The 18,581-nt window shown below is 41.8% G+C and overlaps 1 protein-coding gene across 2 annotated transcripts in view; it reads right to left on the bottom strand.

The window, feature by feature from the left end:
- Positions 1 to 18,581, bottom strand: part of ATRX (ATRX chromatin remodeler) — a 168,825-nt gene that overhangs the window by 99,447 nt on the left and 50,797 nt on the right. For both annotated transcript variants that reach the window (XM_075008068.1, XM_075008069.1), the window contains 3 exons: positions 16,184 to 16,293; positions 14,511 to 14,578; positions 10,519 to 13,427 (listed from right to left, as the gene is read on the bottom strand). In XM_075008068.1, coding sequence (XP_074864169.1) covers positions 10,519 to 13,427; positions 14,511 to 14,578; positions 16,184 to 16,293 — 3,087 coding nt within the window. The remainder of the gene's footprint in view (positions 1 to 10,518; positions 13,428 to 14,510; positions 14,579 to 16,183; positions 16,294 to 18,581) is intronic.

Raw genomic sequence — 18,581 nt, 5'->3', positions numbered from 1 at the left:
GGTGTCTTTAAACAGTTTCCATGCAGCTTCCAGGGATTTTAGTTTAATTACTCTACCTTTTAGTTTCTGTTTAACTAGCTTCCTCATTTTAGTGTAATTCCCCTTTTTGAAATTAAATGCCAGAGTGTTTGACCGCTGCGGTGTTCTTCCCAACACAGGAATATTAAAAGTTATTATATTGTGGTCACTATTTCCAAGCGGTCCAGTAACAGTTACCTCTTGGACCAGATCCTGCGTTCCAGTCAAGACTAGATCGAGAATCGACTCTCCCCTTGTGGGTTCCTGTACTAGCTGCTCCAAGAAGCAGTCATTTAAGGCATCAAGAAATTTAATCTCTGAATCCCGTCCTCAGGTGACATGCACCCAATCAATATGGGGATAATTGAAATCTCCTATTATTACTGTGTTTTTTATTTTGATAGCCTCTCTAATCTCCCTTATCATTTCAGCATCACTATCACTGTCCTGGTTAGGTGGTCGGTAATATATTCCTAATGCCATAGTCATATTAGAGGAATGAATTGTTATCCATAATGATTCTATGGAACATTTTGATTCCTTTAGGATTTTTACTTCATTTGATTCTGTATTATCCTTCACATATAGTACCACCCCGCCACCCGCACCACCTGTTCTGTCTTTCCGATATAATTTATATCCCGGTATGATAGTGTCCCACTGATTGTCCTCATTCCACCATGTTTCTGAGATGCCTATTATGTCAACTTCCTCCTTTGATATGAGGTACTCCCGTTCACCCATCTTATTAGACAGACTCCTAGCATTAGTGTAAAAGCATGTTAGAAAACTACCACTATTTATATGTCCGCCTTTCACAGACACGTTGGATTTTTTTATGCACGATTGTTTCACATCTGATCTTGCCCATATATTATTTCCCACGTTCCCTATCTGACTAACTTCTAGGGAATCCCTATCTATGGAGCCTCGTGTAAGAGAAGTCTCCGTCCGATCCAGGTGCTCCCCCGCACCAATCGGCTTTCCCCCACCTCTTAGTTTAAAAACTGCTCTACGACCTTTTTAATGTTTAATGCCAGCAGTCTGGATCCACCTTGATTTAGGTGGAGCCCATCATTCCTGTATAGGCTCCCCCTACCCCAAAAGTGTCCCCAGTTCCTAATAAATCTAAACCCCTCTTCCCTACACCATCGTCTCATCCACGCATTGAGACTCTGAAGTTCTGCCTGTCTATCTGGCCCTGCGCGTGGAACTGGAAGCATTTCAGAGAATGCCACCAAAGATGTTCTGGATTTCAGTCTCTTTCCTAGTAACCTAAATTTGGCCTCCAGAACATCTCTTCTACCCTTCCCTATGTCATTGGTACCAACATGTACCACGACGACCGGCTCCTCCCCAGCACTGCCCATAAGTCTGTCTAGATGCCTCGAGAGATCCGCAACCTTCGCACCAGGCAGGCAAGTCACCATACGGTTCTCCCGGTCATCACAAACCCAACTATCTATATTTCTAATGATCGAATCCCCCACTACTAAAACCTGCTTCTTCCTAACAGCTGGCGCTCCCTCCCCCGGAGAAGTATCCTCGGCAAGAGAGGATACATCACCACCCTCTGGAAGGAGGGTCCCAACTATGGGATGGTTTCCCTCTGCTCCCCTTGACTGCTCTCCTTCCCTGAGCCTTTCATCCTTCGTAACAGCATCAGGAGGGTGGTTTTAAATAGATATGAGTAACACGTCTCAAACGGTTACAATGGCAGCCATTTTTTCTTCAAGTGCTTGCTCATCTGTATTCAAGTTAGGTGATTTCCAAGCCAAACCCAGGAGGAGGGTCACAGTCAATGCGTGGCTCACTGAAGTTCAGCAGCCCCTAAGGCCAAAGCCCATCTAGATTTCTGCACAATAGCATAGTGAGATATGGAAGTGTGTACAGAGGACCACATCAATGCACGACAGATTTCCTGAAGAGGCCCATGGGCCAGGAAAGCAACTGAAGAGGCCTAAGTTCACACAGAATATCCCATGAAAGGAGATCGGGAAACTTTTGTGAGGTCATAGCATGTCTGTAATCCATTAAGAGATGTGCTGTGACAAAACTACAAGTCCTTTTGTGCAATCAGCAATGGCCACAAAGAGATGTGAGGTCTTGTGGAAGGGCTTGGTTCAGTCTACACAGAAGGGAAGTGACCACCTCACATCGAGAGAGTACAGTTGCTGCTCCCATGCCAAGTAGTGAAGGGACCATAGGTCTGGCTGGCAAAGGTGGCTTTGACTGACATCTGAAAATGGGAAGCTGAATGGGGGAAACACAGGGAGCTCCATCAGCATGGGGTACCAGTGCTGGTGAGCCCACGCCAGGGCTATAAGGATTACATTCACCCTGTCCCTGCTAATCTTGAGGACCACTTTGTGCACAAAGAAAAATGGAGGAAAGGCATAGAGCAGCCCCAGTATCCACAGGATGAAGAATACATCTGCTATGGAGCCTGGGCTGAGGCCCTGAAAGGAGCACAATTCAGAATACTTGCAGTTGCTCCAGGACACAAAGAGGTCCAGTTGGGGAAAGCCCCAATTTTGGAAGATCGAGTGGAGAATTTCCATACAAATCAATCACTCCTGGATGAGGAACTGGTGACTGAGGCAGTCCGCCAGCTAGCTCTGGACCCCCAGCAGACAGGACGCCTCCAGGTGAGTGCAGTGGGCTATGCACAGCCCCCACAAATGCAGAGCTTTGGAGCAGAATGGGGAGGAGCATGCCCTCCTGCCCCGCTGGTTGACATAATACATGGCCATGGTATTGTACATCAGGACCGCCACACAGTGGGTTGCAGAGATGAGACAGAAATACCAGACAAGTGAGGCAAATGGCCTGGAGCTCACGCATGTTGGAGACATGGCAGGGCATTGTGATGACCATGTCTAACCCATCCCGGCCAGGACAACACACAGAGGCCAACCAAGAGAGGCCTGAAGAGAGCGGAGACAGAGGCTGGTGAACAGAGCCATGGATGTACATTCTACCACATAACCCAGCAGCCAGAAACACACGCTGGCCAGGGTGATCAGAAACTTGGAGAGAGGGCGGAAGAGCTGGGTGGGAACCTGGAAACAGAGATTATGGAGGAACGCCTTAGCCTGGATGGCATTGAGAACCTCCCTGATGAACTCTATGCATTGAGATGAGATCAATAAATACTTTGTCGGGTTGCGCATGAGACACAGCCTGTCCAGACTTTCCCTAGTAAAAGCCACCTCAGCCAGCACCTAGTGGAAAGAAAGGCCCCACAGGAGCCAATCAGCCAGGTACAGATAGACCTGGACACCACTACAGTGGAGGAAGGCAGCCATTATTGCCACGCACTTGATGAACGCTCAGTGAGCCACAGAAAGCCATAAACTAGAAATGCAGGTGGCTCATGGTAAACCATAGATATCATCGATAAGATGGGATGGATGGAAATGTGGAAGCAAGCATCTAATAAGTCAAGAGTGGTGTACAAGGCCCCTAGATCCAGTGAGAGAATAATGGTGGTGCCCAGAGACACCATACCAAACTTGTGGAAAACAACAAACTTATTGTTCCCTGAGATCTAGGACGGATCACAGACCCTCCCCACTACCCCCACACGCACACATTTGCCTTCTCAACCAGAAAGAAATGGGAGTAAACCCCTTGACCCCTGTATAGAGAGGGTACCTCTTCCTCTGCCCCCAAGTCCAGAATCGACTGCACTTCCTGGAAGAGAAGCTAATTGTGAGAAGGGTCCCTGAAAAGAGATGGGCAAGGGAGGGGTGTGGCAGAGAGGAATGGAAAGGGATGGTGTATCCTGAAGCAATTGCAGTGCAGAGAGAGAGAGAGACCAGCATCCAGAAGCAGAGCGGTACCACAAAAAGGGACAGGATGAGGAGAGGCAGAAAGATGTCAGGACAGGGATCAGCGCCAGAAACATCTGATGAAGTGAGTCTGTGCTCACGAAAGCTCATGCTCAAAACTTTTCTGTTAGTCTATAAGGTGCCACAGGACCCTTCGTTGCTGTTACAGATCCAGACTAACACGGCTACCCCTCCGATAAGAAACAAGATTGATACCCAGACAACAGGCAGGGCCAAGGGCTGGTGCAGAGTTCAGAGTGGGACCAACGTCAAGAACAGGACTGGTGCCAGAAGACAACCTGCGTTGACAGCAAGACCTGTGCAAGGCGCTGGAATACAGAGGAGATGAGGCCTTGCGCACCACAGAGAGCAGATGCTGAAAGCCCAACCCACAAGCGTCCTGACAAGAGGTGCTGGACTGCAACAGGGAACAGGACCGAGTGCCAGAACAGCGTGAGAGCGTGTCCAAAGCTGCTACTAGATAAGGCCAAGATGAACAGATTCCGGAGCCTGAAGTCAAACATCAAGGAGACAGAAGCAGGTTTGGCAAGGTATGGTGTCAAGCATCAGTGCAGGAGACAGAGTGTGCTAAGTAGATGGAACTGGACCCATCCACAATGGAGGCCCTGGAGTGAGAGCGGGCAGGTGTCAAGAAGGATGGAGACCAAAGCCACAAGTGCAACAGACACCCAAAGTCAGACTGACGATGCCATGAACAGCTGTACCAGGACTCAGAGCAGTCGGGTGCTGGTATGGAATGGGCACAAAGAAAACAGCAGGCTTACTCCTGGAGACTCACCAAAGGGCAGGGGCCTCATTATGTGCTAGGGAGCTCAGCATTTCAATGAGACCCAGTGCTGCCCAGTATGTATCAAGCATACAGGAAGGACCAGCTGACACCCAGATCACCTCTGGGCAAATCCAAGAGGATGGGGTTCAGTGTGAGTGACGCAGTAGCCTCAGGAGCATCTGGTGCTATCTGCGCTGACAATGCCAAGGTTGATGGGGCTGGCAATGACAATTCAGGCACCTTGGAGGCGCACACCAGAGAGTGGGATCTGTGCCACAACCAATGACTTGGGTGAGATGAGCTCTTTTTCGGTGCTGAGCCCAGAGCCGATGACGGAGTGCTATACACCAAGGAAGGAGGTGTAGAGCCTTGCCAGGGTAGCTGGAGTGTCAACACCATGAGGAGCTGATGGAGCCAAAAGTCAGTCTCCTTACAAACCATGAAACCATGCAGATACTGAACTCAGGCAGGAGTCATGAGTGTCGCTTGTTGCCATGGACTTCAAGCAACCACTGCACTGCCTAACGCCCTAGGACTTTTTCATTTTGTTAACCACGCAAAGGGGAGAAGGCAGGAAAAGGAGAGACCTTCCCTACCAGAAGGCTACCTAACACTGACTGACTAAAACAATGGTTGTGCTAAACACAACAACTGTTCACACAAGAAAAGTTAGAGCTGTGTCACAGCAACAGACACCTGAGCCACAATACTAAAAGTTTCATGGGCACTAAGAAAGGAAATAGGAGCGCCAGTCAGGTGGGGATCATATATAGCCTCTGCAGAAGTGTCACTCCAAACCCCCAGCTGACCTGACTAGTAGTTGCTAGATAAAAATCCTTCTGACAGCCATGCACACGCACATGGGCACAGCTAACTCAAACAGACATGAGCAAGCACCTGAAGAACCTTACATTTTTCATTTATCAATGGTTAAATCAACCCACTGTTACAATGTAGATTAGAAGCTCCTGCATTAACACAGATCATAAAGATTCTCACTACTCAACATACGATTTAAAAGCATAAACAAAACCCATCACAGATGATCAAATCTTCAGAATTTAGCAACTTCCATTGCACCACTACTCATTAAGTAAATGAGCATATTTCAGCTCCCCTCCAATTGGACATGCAAAATCAACTTTTTTACAAGATTTCTGCATAAATGTTTAGATTCTGACACTATCATAACCAATAAACTAACATATGAAGAACACTACACATTAGTAACAACTATTCTAAAAATCAGTGATTATTTTATTAACAAAACTTTGCTATTGCTTTAGTGCTTTCTATCCAAAGATCTCCTAGGTGACTTCAAACACCCTTACATCTTACAGACCAATAAGCAGTACACAGACAATCCATGAAGTCTTTGGAGAATGTAGCGGACAACAGGAAAGGAACCCAGGAGAGATGGTTTTATTTTAAGGCACAGGAACACCTCCACAACATGCAGTTAAAAAAAAAAAAAAGTATGGTAGTCAACCAGCTTGGATTAACTGTGAAAGTTTTGGTGATCTTAAATATGAAAAGGAAGCTTACCCGTAGAAGAAACTTGGACAGGTGACTAAAGCATGCAAGGGTGTAAATCAGGAAGGTCAACCTGCAATTGGAATTGCATCTAGCAAGGGATGTGAGAAGTAACAAGAAAGTGATAACATACATGTGAAAACCTAAGGAGGCAGCCAGGAAAATATGAAACCCTTTGTCTACAGGGGACATGACCTAATGACAGATGACGTGGAAAAGAGCAGGTATTAAATGCTTCTCCTGCCTTTGCTGTCACAGACAAGTCCAGCTCCGAGACTGCTGCACTGGACTGCACAGTACGGGGAGTAGACTGTCAGCTCAACGGTGAAAGAGCAGGTTAAGAACTATTCTAAAAGCTGAACATACAGGAATCCATGGCACTGGATCTAATGCATCCACGGCTGCTGAGGGAGTTGTTGGCTGATATAATTGTAGAGCCATTAGCCACCTTTGAAAACTCGTGACAATCAGGGGAGGGTCCTGGACAAGTAGAAAAAGGCAAATGTAGTACCCATGTTTAAAAAAGGGAAGGAGAATCTTTAGAAGTACAGCCAGTCATCTTCACCTTAGTCCCTCCCAAAAAAATTGGGGAGAGAATCACCTGGCAAACAGGAAAATGATCAGGAATAATCAACATGGATTCACCAAGGTCAAGTCAAAATGGGTCATAATTCAAAATGATCTGGACAAATTGGAGAAATGGTCTGAGGTAAACAGCATGAAGTTTAGTATGGACAAATGCACAGTACTCCACTTAGGAAGGAACAATCAGCTTCATACATGTAGAATGGGAAACAACTGTCTAGGAAGGAATACTGTGGAGAGGGATTTAGGGGTCATAGTGGACCACAAGCTAAATATGAGTCAATAGTGTGATAATGTTGCAAAAAAAGCAAACAAGATTCTGGGATGCAGTAACAGGAATGCAGTGAGCAAGGCATAAGAGGTCATTCTTCCACTCTACTCTGTGCTGACTAGGCCTCAAATGGAGTATCATGTCCAGTTCTGGGTACCACATTTCAAGAAAGATGTGGAGAAACTGGAGAAGGTCCAAAGAAAAGCAACAAAAATGATTAAAGGTTTAGAGAACAAGAGCTATAAGGAAAGACTGAAAGAACCGGGCTTGTTTAGTTTAGAAAAGAGAAGACTTAGAGGGAACATCATAACTGTTTTCAAGTACATTAAAGAGGGTTAACAAGGAGGAGGGAGAAAAATTGTTCTCCTTGGCCTCTGAGGATAGGACAAGGAGTAATGGGCTTAAACTGCTGCAAGAGAGGTTTAGGCTGGACATTAGGAAAAACTTCCTGTCAGGATGGTTAAACACTGGAATAAACTACCTAGTGCAGTTATGGAATCTCCATCACCGGAGGTTTTTTAAGAGCAAGTTAGATGCCTATCAGGGATGGTCTAGATGGTGCTTGGTCCTGCCGAGTGGGCAGGGAACTGGACTCAATGACTTCTTGAGGTCCCTTCCAATTCTAGCGTTCTCTCCTTCTATAAGTTATGCCTGATCAACATGATTGCCTTCTATGATGAGGCAACTAGCTCTGTGGATATGGGGAAGGCAGTAGACGTACTACAGAATGCCTTTAGCAAAGCTGTCCAGATAGTCTCCCACAGTATTCTTGCCAGAAAGTCAGAGAAATATGGATTGGATAAACTGACTAATGTAGATAGAAAGCTGATTAAATCATCAGGCTCAACAGGTAGTGATAAATACCTCAATGTTTGGTTGGTGGCTGGTATCAAAATGGAGTACTCCAAGGGCTGGGTCCAGGGCCACTTTTGTTCAGTATTTTATTGATGACCTGAATGAGGGGATAAATTGCACCCTCAGCAAGTTCGCAGATAAGCACATGCGACATGGATATGCTGGAGGGTAGGGATAGGGTCCAGAGTGACCTAGGCATATTGGAGGATTGGACCAAAAGAAATCTGATGGAGGCTCATCAAGGACAAGTGAAGAGTCCTGCACTTGGGACAGAAGAGTCCCAAGCACTGCTACAGACTGGCTAAGCAGCAGTTCTGCAGAAAACGGCCTAGGGATTACAAAGTGGAGAAGCTGGTTATGAGTCAAAAGCGTGCCCGTATTGCCAAGAAGGCTAGCAGCATACTGGAATGCATTAGTAGGAATAAATGTCAGTAGATACAGAAAAAAGTGATTATTCCCCTTTATTTGGCACTCTTGAGGCCCCATCAGGGATGCCCCCTTACAGAAAGAATGTGGATGCACTGGAGACAGTCCGGTGGAGGGCAACAATAATGATTAGAGGGCTGGAGAACATGGACTTTTGAGGAGAGGCTGAGGAATTTGGGCTTATTTAGACTACAGAAGACAGAAAGAGGACTTGATAGCAGTCTTTACCTGAAGGGGACATGGTCCAAAGAGGATGGAGAGAGGATGTTCTCTGTGGTGACAGAGGATACAACAAGGACCAAGGGTCTCAAGTTGCAGTTGGTGAGGTCTAAGTTGGATATTAGGAAAATCTATTTCACTAGGAGGGGTTGTGAAGCACTAAAATGGGTTACAAAGGAAGGTGGTGGAATTCTCTTCCCTAGAAGCTTTCAACTCCTGGTTTCACAAAGCCCTAACTGGGATCTGAACTCCATGACGGCCAAAGGTCTCTTCCAACCCTGTGACTGTATGATTCTAAATAATTTGCAAATATATTACTGAATAAAGTACCATGACAACCTCATGAAATTGGCCTGAAATCTCTTCATTTTACATATAGGGAAAACAAACACAAACGATAAGTAACTGTGTCATTGTGGCAGAACTTGCAACAAAACTTGGGAGTTTCTGGGGTCTGTGCTTTTCAGAAACACTGCAAATTTGAATTTTATGAAGTAACTTTTTCAAAATATTCAAATTTTCTCATACAGCATCCTTTAAAATATATTCTGTTCATCATTTTTATGTTAGCTTTTCAAGAAGAAGATCCAAGGCAACAGAGCCTTCTCTCACCCCATCCTTCCCTCTCTGTGCATACTCCTGCCAACTCAATTTTCTGCTTCAGCTTCATAGTCCATCATGAAAGATGTACATGAACAATAATGCAGTGAAACCAAGTACAGTAAAGTACTGTACGGAGACAATCTGGAAAAAGTTGCTCTCAGGTTTGGTCTATTCAAGGACAGAAAGTCGGTCACAGATACACAATTCTAGCTATGCCTTTAGCATAACTAGATGCAATGCATCAAGACCAACTTCCTATCTCTGTGTAGATCAGGGCTCCTCAGGCTCACACAGATGTCCCTTGTTCCACATGACAGTGTGGAATATCAGGATTGAGGGATGAGCTCACAGAGATTGATTTTGCCACATCTTCACAGTTGTGGCAAAATTGATCCCCTGAAGATTGATCACAGTGCATCAAAATCCCTCCCTCCCATAAGTACACACATGCCCTTACAGTAACATTAGTAACAATAGGCAAAAATTGTTCAAATGAAAATTAACTTGATAGTGTCACTTTAACCTAGAGTTCACCCTTCCTCTTCGTTTTTAGATTACCCAAACATAAAAGTTCTAGCTATGCTACTTTGAATTTCTTTATTCCTAACAAAGAACAAAGAAAGAAACAAAAAGACTAATGAGATACTGATCAAAGGGAGTCCCCTCAACTCTGGACAATAAAAAGAATGTTACCCACCGTGCTCTCAGAAGCACTTTTAAACTGTAGAAATACCTGCTCGATAAATAGCAACAGTAATAAATAACAAGCAGTCCAACAGACTTCAGCAATAGTTGTAATTTTAGTTAAATAAAATTACTAGAACCTATTCAGGGGACACGAAGATAATCTGCCAAATTGTGCACAAGTATAACTGCAGCTAAACTCTACAGGGTACACTGTATCGCAGGGCTTGATCTTATTCTCTGTTACATGACCCTAAACTACAAAGGTCTGATAGGAGCTTTTCTGTTCTCTACTGCCTAACTCCAAACACATCTTTTGTATTCGTTAGGCAGACAAAAGCAACAAAGAATAACCATAAGAAAGCCAGCCTGCAATTCAACATACTACAGACTACGATCCCAACTTCACAAATCTCGTCCTAGAAAATGTATTAAAAATTATATAATGAGTCTAAGATGTCTGTTTGCCCAAATTAGCAAAAGAAAAATGATAACTGGCTGCAAGTGATATTACAAAACTCCTGAATACACCATATTCAAAAACAGGTTTTAGAAATACGACTTACATTTTGAAAAGCATAGTCACATTTATGGATATTTCCAGTATTTGCACTTCTAAATTATTAAATCAATATAACTACTCAACTCATTATTGACCTTCCCGTGTTAATATGCTTATCAAATTGTAGACCTTTGCACACCTGAAGATTGACAAAATCCTGTGTTGGGGGACAGCATTAAACTTTCAGTCACTGGCTTAATCTTCTGCTCATCACTGCTTCCATCATCTGAATTCTGGTCATCATTTTCTTCCTCATCTGATGAGGAGGAACAGGTGACTTCTTTCTGTTTCCTAGAAATTCTTTTTTTCTCTTTCAAGTTACCCTTTTTATTTTCCTTGGATGATGCCTTTTTACTCTTCTTTTGGTCTTCATAAAGTTCCTCATCAGATGATGAGTCACTCTGTTCCTTCCTGGAAGTTTTCCTTTTGTGGCTTACTTTTTTTTCTTTAGCTTTTACTCTTTTTTTATTCCGTTTAACATCTTCAGAAGAACTCTCCTCTTTCTGTGGGGACTTCTCAGCATCTGAAGATGAATCACTCTGTAACTTCTTTGAAATTCTCTCCCTCAAATTTCTCTCTCTCTTTTCCTCAGCAGCCACTTGATTTTTACTTTTATTTTCAGAGGAAATGCAACTCTCTTTTTCAAGGAATGACTTATCTTCATCAGAAGAAGAGCCATCTTTTTCTTTGTTTTTCTCCTTTTTCAAATCTTCCTTACTTTCTGATTCTTTATTTTTGATTTTGTCTTCTGAAGAATCACATCTCTGCTCCTTCTCTGGCGACTTTTCCATTCCATCCAAGGAAGAATCATCCTGTACCTTTCTCTTTTTCAAATCTGTGTTTTTCTTCTCTTTTGCTTCTGCCCTCTTTTTATCATCAGAAGAAGAATGGCAACTCTCCTCTTTCTCCAGGGATGACTTCTCAGTATCAGATGATTCATCATGCTTCCCCTCTGAAGTTTTTTCTTTTAAATCTCTGTTTTTCTTTTCACTGACTGCTGTTCCCTTCTTTATTTTTTTGTCATCAGAGGAATGAGTCATCTCCTCTTTCTCTGGAGATGATATCTCAGCATCATCAGATGATTCAACCTGCTGCTTCTTAAAATTTATCTTTTTCCTACTAGTATTTCCTTTTTTATTCTGTTCACCTTCAGAAGAATCATAATTTTCTTTTTTACTGGGGTACTTCTTTTTGGCTCTTTTTGCAGACTCTATTTTACTCAAACTCCTTATCTCTCTTTCTAACTCTGAGTCATAATTTGAAGAATCTGAAGGGTTTTGACGTTTCTTTTTTGCAGAAGTTGAACCTTTCGTTGATTTGCCTTTTTTAGTATCTAAATCAGAACCAGATGTGGAGCTTTTTCTTTTGCGTTTTCCATTCTCATAGTTCACTGGCTGTTTTTTTAGATCATTTAAGGCATTCTGCTGAACATTACAGTATGTCTCACTATTGCTATCAATATCTGAGGAACTATGACTCATCATAGCTACTTTTTTAAGGACTGCTGGCATCTCATCTGAACCCGAACTTTGGTCCAATATGTCTGATTGTTTGGATTTAGAAAGCTTAGATTTAGGGTGATCATTAGTATTGTCAGAAGAATTTCTTTTATCTTTTTTTCTCCTTGACTGGACTGATGATTTTCGCTTGCCCTTCTCACAGTAAGCATCATTGCTGTCCTCTTCTGAATTAGATGTTAAAGGATTAATGTCTGTTTGACGCCTCAGAGGTGTGGTCTTCATACGCGGGGACCTCCTGAGATCAGATTCTTCTACAAAGGAAACATTTATATTTTCAAGTGAACATTCATTACCTATGTCATGATTTTCTTTCCCAGAATCAGAGTTTTCTACCTTGGATATTACGTCAGCATTCTTGTCTCTCTTTACTTGATTACTGGCTTGATCTTCAGGTTTAACTGGAGAATCAGAAAGGGAGACAGGAGTCAGTTTTACAAACAATTCTTTTCTTACTTTAGCTGATGCTTTTAACTTGGTACTTCCTCTAAAGTCTTTTGATGGTGTAGTACATTTTCTATTCACATTTATTGTCTCCAGCTCTGCCGCTGTACTTCCATTGGCTTGTTCATCTGCTGTACTCTGCGTTTCCATAGCAGATTCTAGAGTTTCAAAGATATCTTCAGGGACTGATGAAGGAACAGACACAATGTCCATGTCTAAAGCCTCAGTACTATTAGGTTCATACTGAGGCTCTTCATTTGTCTCTGACTTTTTGTCTTCATTGTTAGTATGCTTGTTTTCTGTTTTTTGTGTTGCTGGAACACTTTGGTCCATGGGCTCATTTTCAGGCTGTTCTGACACAGCTTTTTTAATTAACTTCACAGTGTCCTCTTTCAACTCTGCATGTTCCTTTCTTTCATCTATTTTCCCCTCATTTTTTTCTGGTTTAACATCAGTTTTTCTCTCTTTGTTATTCTTCTCTTTGATTTTAATAGCTAAAGCTTGAATCTCTTGATTCAGACCTTCTTCTAATGCTAAGTGAGTTTTTCTTATGTCACTCAACACAGATTTAAAAGCTTTCAGCTGACGCAGTTGTATGGTAGGATTTACTTCTGAATTTTCTGCTGTTTTCAAAAAACTTATAAAACTAGCATTCATATTTGTTGTGGTCTCAACCAGTTTTTTTGTCTTTTTCAGCATGTCTTTTGGCACCATTAGTGCTTTATAGGAATAGGTTAAAGAACCAGAATAAGAGTCATCTAATTTCTTTTCTTCTCCATTACAATTTGAAATATTTCTCTTTGGAGAAAATTTGATTGTGTGATCATATATTTTACTTTTTTCACACTCGACTCTGATCTTCTTTTTGTTTTGTTGCAATAACTGTTCTAAATTTTCAAAAACACTGTCACATGCAGTGACCAAGTCCAGTAAAGGTTCTGGGTGGCAACTATAGCAATGCCATTGGTTATTTTCATCCATTATGGCTGACAGCTCCTTTCGGCCCAGGTTGCGCAAAATGCACTTTTTGCAGAAGGCATTATGGCAAAAGTCACAGCAGATTAAGTTTCCACCTTCAGCACACCATCTGAAATGATGATTGGGAAATATTAAAATGCTACCCCAAAACACAGTATATTCATTGTTCAGACATGTAAAGTTCAACTGACATTTTTTAAAGTTTGATTTAAACTGTTGTAGTATTAAAAATAGTTACTAATCAAAGGCAAAAGTTTCATTTCAAAAGATGGCAAGCAGATATCCACTAATTTTGATTATTAATGCCTGATAATACACAACAGAAAGACTTTGAAAGGTAATAGATTGTAACACTGAACTAACAAGTTGGAAAACCAGAAATATTCAAGCACTGCTCCAAAAACCCTTGCCCAGCCTCCATATATTAGAAATAGAACCTAAAAAAATTATCATATGAAAGAAATTTAAGTTTTCCCCATTCAGAACAAGAATTTTAAGAGCATGGTCTTTGGTTGGACAGTGGTATAAACTAAACCTCCCTTTCTGACCTCTGTCAAAGACACAGGGCTACTGAGGCCTGTTTTGCAGGGGGGCATGAAATACTGGATGAGAAGCAAGTTGTCTTTAACTGTGTACATAGGAGAACTTCTTTCTTTTTGAAAGGTATGTGGAGCACAAAGTTTGACCAAGACTAGAAAGTGAGCAGGACAAAATAAACAGTTCTTGATTTACCAAACACAATTACTGGACAGATGCACAGTTAAGACTGGACAATATCTTGACACTAATATGAAACAATATAGTCTCTGATTGACGATGCAAGAGCAAGTGAGAGTTTTAACTTCCACCTCTTAAATATATATTTGTACGTTTGCAGTTTACAGACGAGCTCATCAAGTTTTCTCTGTGACAGTGAGCATCAATGGGCCAAGGCTAAATGCTACCTAGGGAATAATGATCAGAAGACCAATATAAACCTGGTGTTGCAATCTATACATAAACTGACGTTTAGTGTTGAGTCATTTAATGCCCATCTTTCAACCCACAGTGCTAATTACTTGATTTCCTTATGTTTTCCGAGTTTGTACAAAAATTTAAAATTGAAATAATGTTATAGGTCTGTTGGACAATGCGCATTTCATAACTGCTTTAATTGTTTAGGGTAATATTGTAACAGTGTTTACATACTTACCTACACTGTTCATCCATACCATCTGAATCCCGGCTAATGTCATCACTCATATAATATTTGAAGCAAGTCTGTAAGGAAAATAGTCAGACAACGAATTTTAATCAAAAAAGGCAAATGGAATTTAATGAATGGCTTCACACAGTGAATACACTACAGTCAAGTTCTTTAAAAATGTTCTTAGAATTCAGATCACTGTCTATAATGAACATTAAAAACCCCTTTAATATGTTTTCTCTCTCATTTTCACTTGCAATTTACAAATGTGTACCTAATCTTAACACTCTCCAAAAGATATATCAGCTCCTAAGCAATGACTTTCCCAAATTGAATAGCACATGACTTCTTTGAAAACTAAATGTTTGCCATCCCTTGAAGTTGCAGACCAAATGTATATATGGGGTTTTTATATATTCTACAACTTTCAAGTTGACTTATTTGTTATATTCAGTTTTGGTCTGCACTTATGTTTGCAGGGTTACATTGGGGAGAGATGTGAAAAACAAATAAACAACCCTAACCAACACAACTAAACCAGTAACCTTCACCCCATCATGCAGCTATATTGATGGACAAAGGCTTCCATTGAGGTAGCTAATGTCACTTGGCGAGATTGTGTTCCTATGTGGAAAAAAAAATTTGTTAGCGTAAGCTGCAACTGCACTAGCTGCCACAGATAAGCCAACATTGGCTCTGTAGTCTGGACATATCTATGGACAGTTTCTATCTTTTTATGTTCTGGGACAATCAACACCATGGTAAGAACCACAATTACACACCTTCATTGTAATGCAGAATTTTACTTAATTTCAATTGAATGTTGTTGATGATAGCAACACAGTTAGTACAGGAACAGAGCTTATAAAAATTAGAAGCTTTTTAAATAAGATTTGTGTATTGCCACAGGCTGCTAAATATTAAGCTACCAGAAATACGTACTTTAGCAGGTTTAGTATGTAACTTTAAATTACATCATTTATACAATCAAATGTGCAGCTACTACTGCTTGCACCTCCAAAAACTGTCACACTCTGGTCCAACAATATCCTGAACCAGAGAGCCTTGAAGCCTAAGAGCAGGAGGGTCAGCTTGGCCCAGAGGCAAAACAGTCGTCAGCTTGTCTAAGGACAGTGCACAACCGGAGCCAGAGCCCCAAGACAGTAAGGAAGTTGCCATAATTTAGAATGGGTGCTGTCACTCTGATTTATACCAGGACTGGCTAAGCCCCAAGTAGATGCCTAGTTCCAAATGGTAAAAAGGAGACTTCAAAATCACCTCACGTTCCTTACCGTGGTGCTGAAACCTTTTGTGCTGTGCCTCTTAGGAGAGAGGGACTATGATTGGGAGCCCCACTGTAGCACACAAAACCAAACACACCAAAATTACAGTAGCTTTGTAATGTAGTCCAAACTTATTCACTCTTTTAAAAATAAATTCCAAGGAAACCACAAGAAATTGGGTAGCATATAGGTTTTATCCATCTAACTTCACATTTGAACTTTCTTTTTTCCTTTTCTGCTACCCAAGTTTCCTTGTTAAACTGAGTAAAAAGAGAAGCAAGCCATACAAAACACACGTGGTGATAGTTTTTTGTTTTGTTTTGTTTTGTTTTGTTTTTAAAAAGAAGGCACATGGAGTACTATGTTTATTTATGCCCCTTTATGTTTATTACATACCTTGCAGATAAGAACTTTCAGTGTAGGATGTCTATAGATTGAATCCTTCTGAAAATGGTTCACCTGTTGCCCGCAGGCTGTACAGCTTACAATTCCATGCAGTCCTTCTTCTATAGATTATAAACCACACATTAGTTTAAAAAAAAAACAAAAAAAAACGTTAAACAACTATTGTGCTTCTTTGTTAAAAGATTTTGCCCACTAGCTCCTTTCCACATAAAATTTATCTGGGGGAAAAATCCTACCATTGTAAGAACATACACTTGAATTAAGTTATTTTAAAAGGACAGATGTGACTTGCCAGGAAAAATACATTTCACTATGGTCCTGTACTGCACACTACAATCCCTCTACTTTCAGTTATTCTTCATAAAATACCACTGCAATTTATAAATATTAAACACTAACTGTTCCGATTTTTAAATCTATTTCTCAATACAAAATAAGGAAAACAGGTTTATGAACTAAGTTAAAATATAAATAAAATCCTCTGTAGTGTCATATGAAACTTCTGCATTACGTAAGATCAAAAAAGATTTAAGACAATTATTTGTAGCAATTGCACAGGACCTCCAGAACATTCTGCTCACACAGTCCTGGAAGTTCACATCCATCTTGTCATCCGTAAATGTTTTCTGTATTTAAAATGAGAATTTGATAAAATACACTTTGATGATCCTGGCTGTAGCAACAGCTCTGGTATTCTGGTTGATTTATTCGTGTTTATTGTGGCAGAGCTTACACCTGTTGTATGTTCTTTTAATATAAACTGTTCAATTTAACAATTTTATTCTTACTTACAAGCAGTGACATTGCTAAGAAAAAAGGGAAGCCACCTACGAAACCTCAAAGTCACAACTTTAAGTTGATATCAAGCAGTGTAACAGAAGGCTGCCAGATGATTTATCTCAACTGCAATATGCATGCCTATGTTTGGTTGTGAGTCCAAAAATGAGACTTTGTTTAGAGGCATTAACACACATGCATAAATCAGGCACAAAATACCAAAATTAGTTCAGGAACCTACTGAATTTTTTCAAAATGACATACAAACTATTGGCAAAGATTCAGAGATTCCGATAATGGAATCAGATCCTTAAAAGGACTAAGAGCTTGTTAGGTTAAGTGAAGAGAAATCAACTTTTCAAAAAAAGGTGAAAATAACATCTCATTCAGAGTCAGAAATTCTCAGCTGCTGGGTACATCAGAGAGGGTTAACTGATGGGAATAATTCTAGGATTCTTAGAACAAAATATGAAGTGGAAAGAGTATTTCAAACCACTCTAGACCCACATTTTGGCATGAGAAAGGCTTTGTAAAATAGACACAGGTTGAACCTCTCTAATCCAGCACACTCTTGTCCAACACCATCCACAATCCGGCATGATTTTAGTTAATGGACAGCCTCTTTGCATGGCCAATTTTCCCATGGTCCTATAAAATGTTTTATAGCCACCAGTTGTGGCTCCATGTTCTGTGCCGTCATTTAGCTGTAATCTACCCCAAATGTCTTCTGAGAGTCCAGAAAGCAGTGGAAGTGATGGTAATGCAGCTAGAGAATATTGACCTCCCATGGTCTGGCAAATTCTCTCATTTGGCACCACTCAGATCCCAAGGGTGCCAGAATACAGAGGTTCAACCTGTACAGCAAATCAGCTCTTTGGAACACCATTTTTGTCACTCATGGAAAATAAATTAGCTTATTTATGGAAATGTCTACGCTGGTACTTAAGTCCTCAACACCACAGAGCAGGACATCAAGTCTGACCTACTCAACCCCATTCCCCCCACCCCCCCCAAGTACAGTAGTCCCTCAGGACACACGAGGGTTGTGTTCCATGCAACCCTCACATATCCCGAATTTCAGGAAAGTCGGGGGGAGGGGGACTTGGGCCATGGGTTGGGACCAAGGAGTTAAGCCTGGGGTGGGTTAGGGCTGGGGGGAAGGCGAGAGGGGGTAGTTGAGCCAGGGCGTGCAGGAGTTGGAGCCAGGTCTGAGGAGGTTGGAACAGGGTCTGCGGGGGGGGGGGGGGGGGGGTGTGCAGGGACCTGGAGCCCAAGCCTCATGCAGGGCTGTAGTGCACCAGGGGCTGGGAGCCCTGTGTGCGGGCTGGGTCTGAGGTGGGGCCATGCACGGGGGGGTGAGGGGGAAGCAGGTGCACACTGATCTCTGGGAAGGCAGAGGAAGGGGTTCTTAGCCTGCCTAGCTGTCTGCAGCTGCGGGAAACTAGGCAGGCTGACAGCCATGTGTCTTCCATTTGTATGAAATTCACTTTAAAGTGAGTTTTGTGTGCCCTGTATACACAAGGGTTTACTGTACTAATATAGGAGACAAAGTTTTATTATGTTTTATCCTGTGGAACTGCAGGTTATACATGGATTGGAATCTGTATGTTAT

The sequence above is a fragment of the Carettochelys insculpta genome, chromosome 13, assembly GCF_033958435.1.
Source record: "Carettochelys insculpta isolate YL-2023 chromosome 13, ASM3395843v1, whole genome shotgun sequence".
NCBI classification, from domain to species: Eukaryota; Metazoa; Chordata; order Testudines; family Carettochelyidae; genus Carettochelys; species Carettochelys insculpta.
This window is presented reverse-complemented; position numbering and strand designations above follow the sequence as displayed.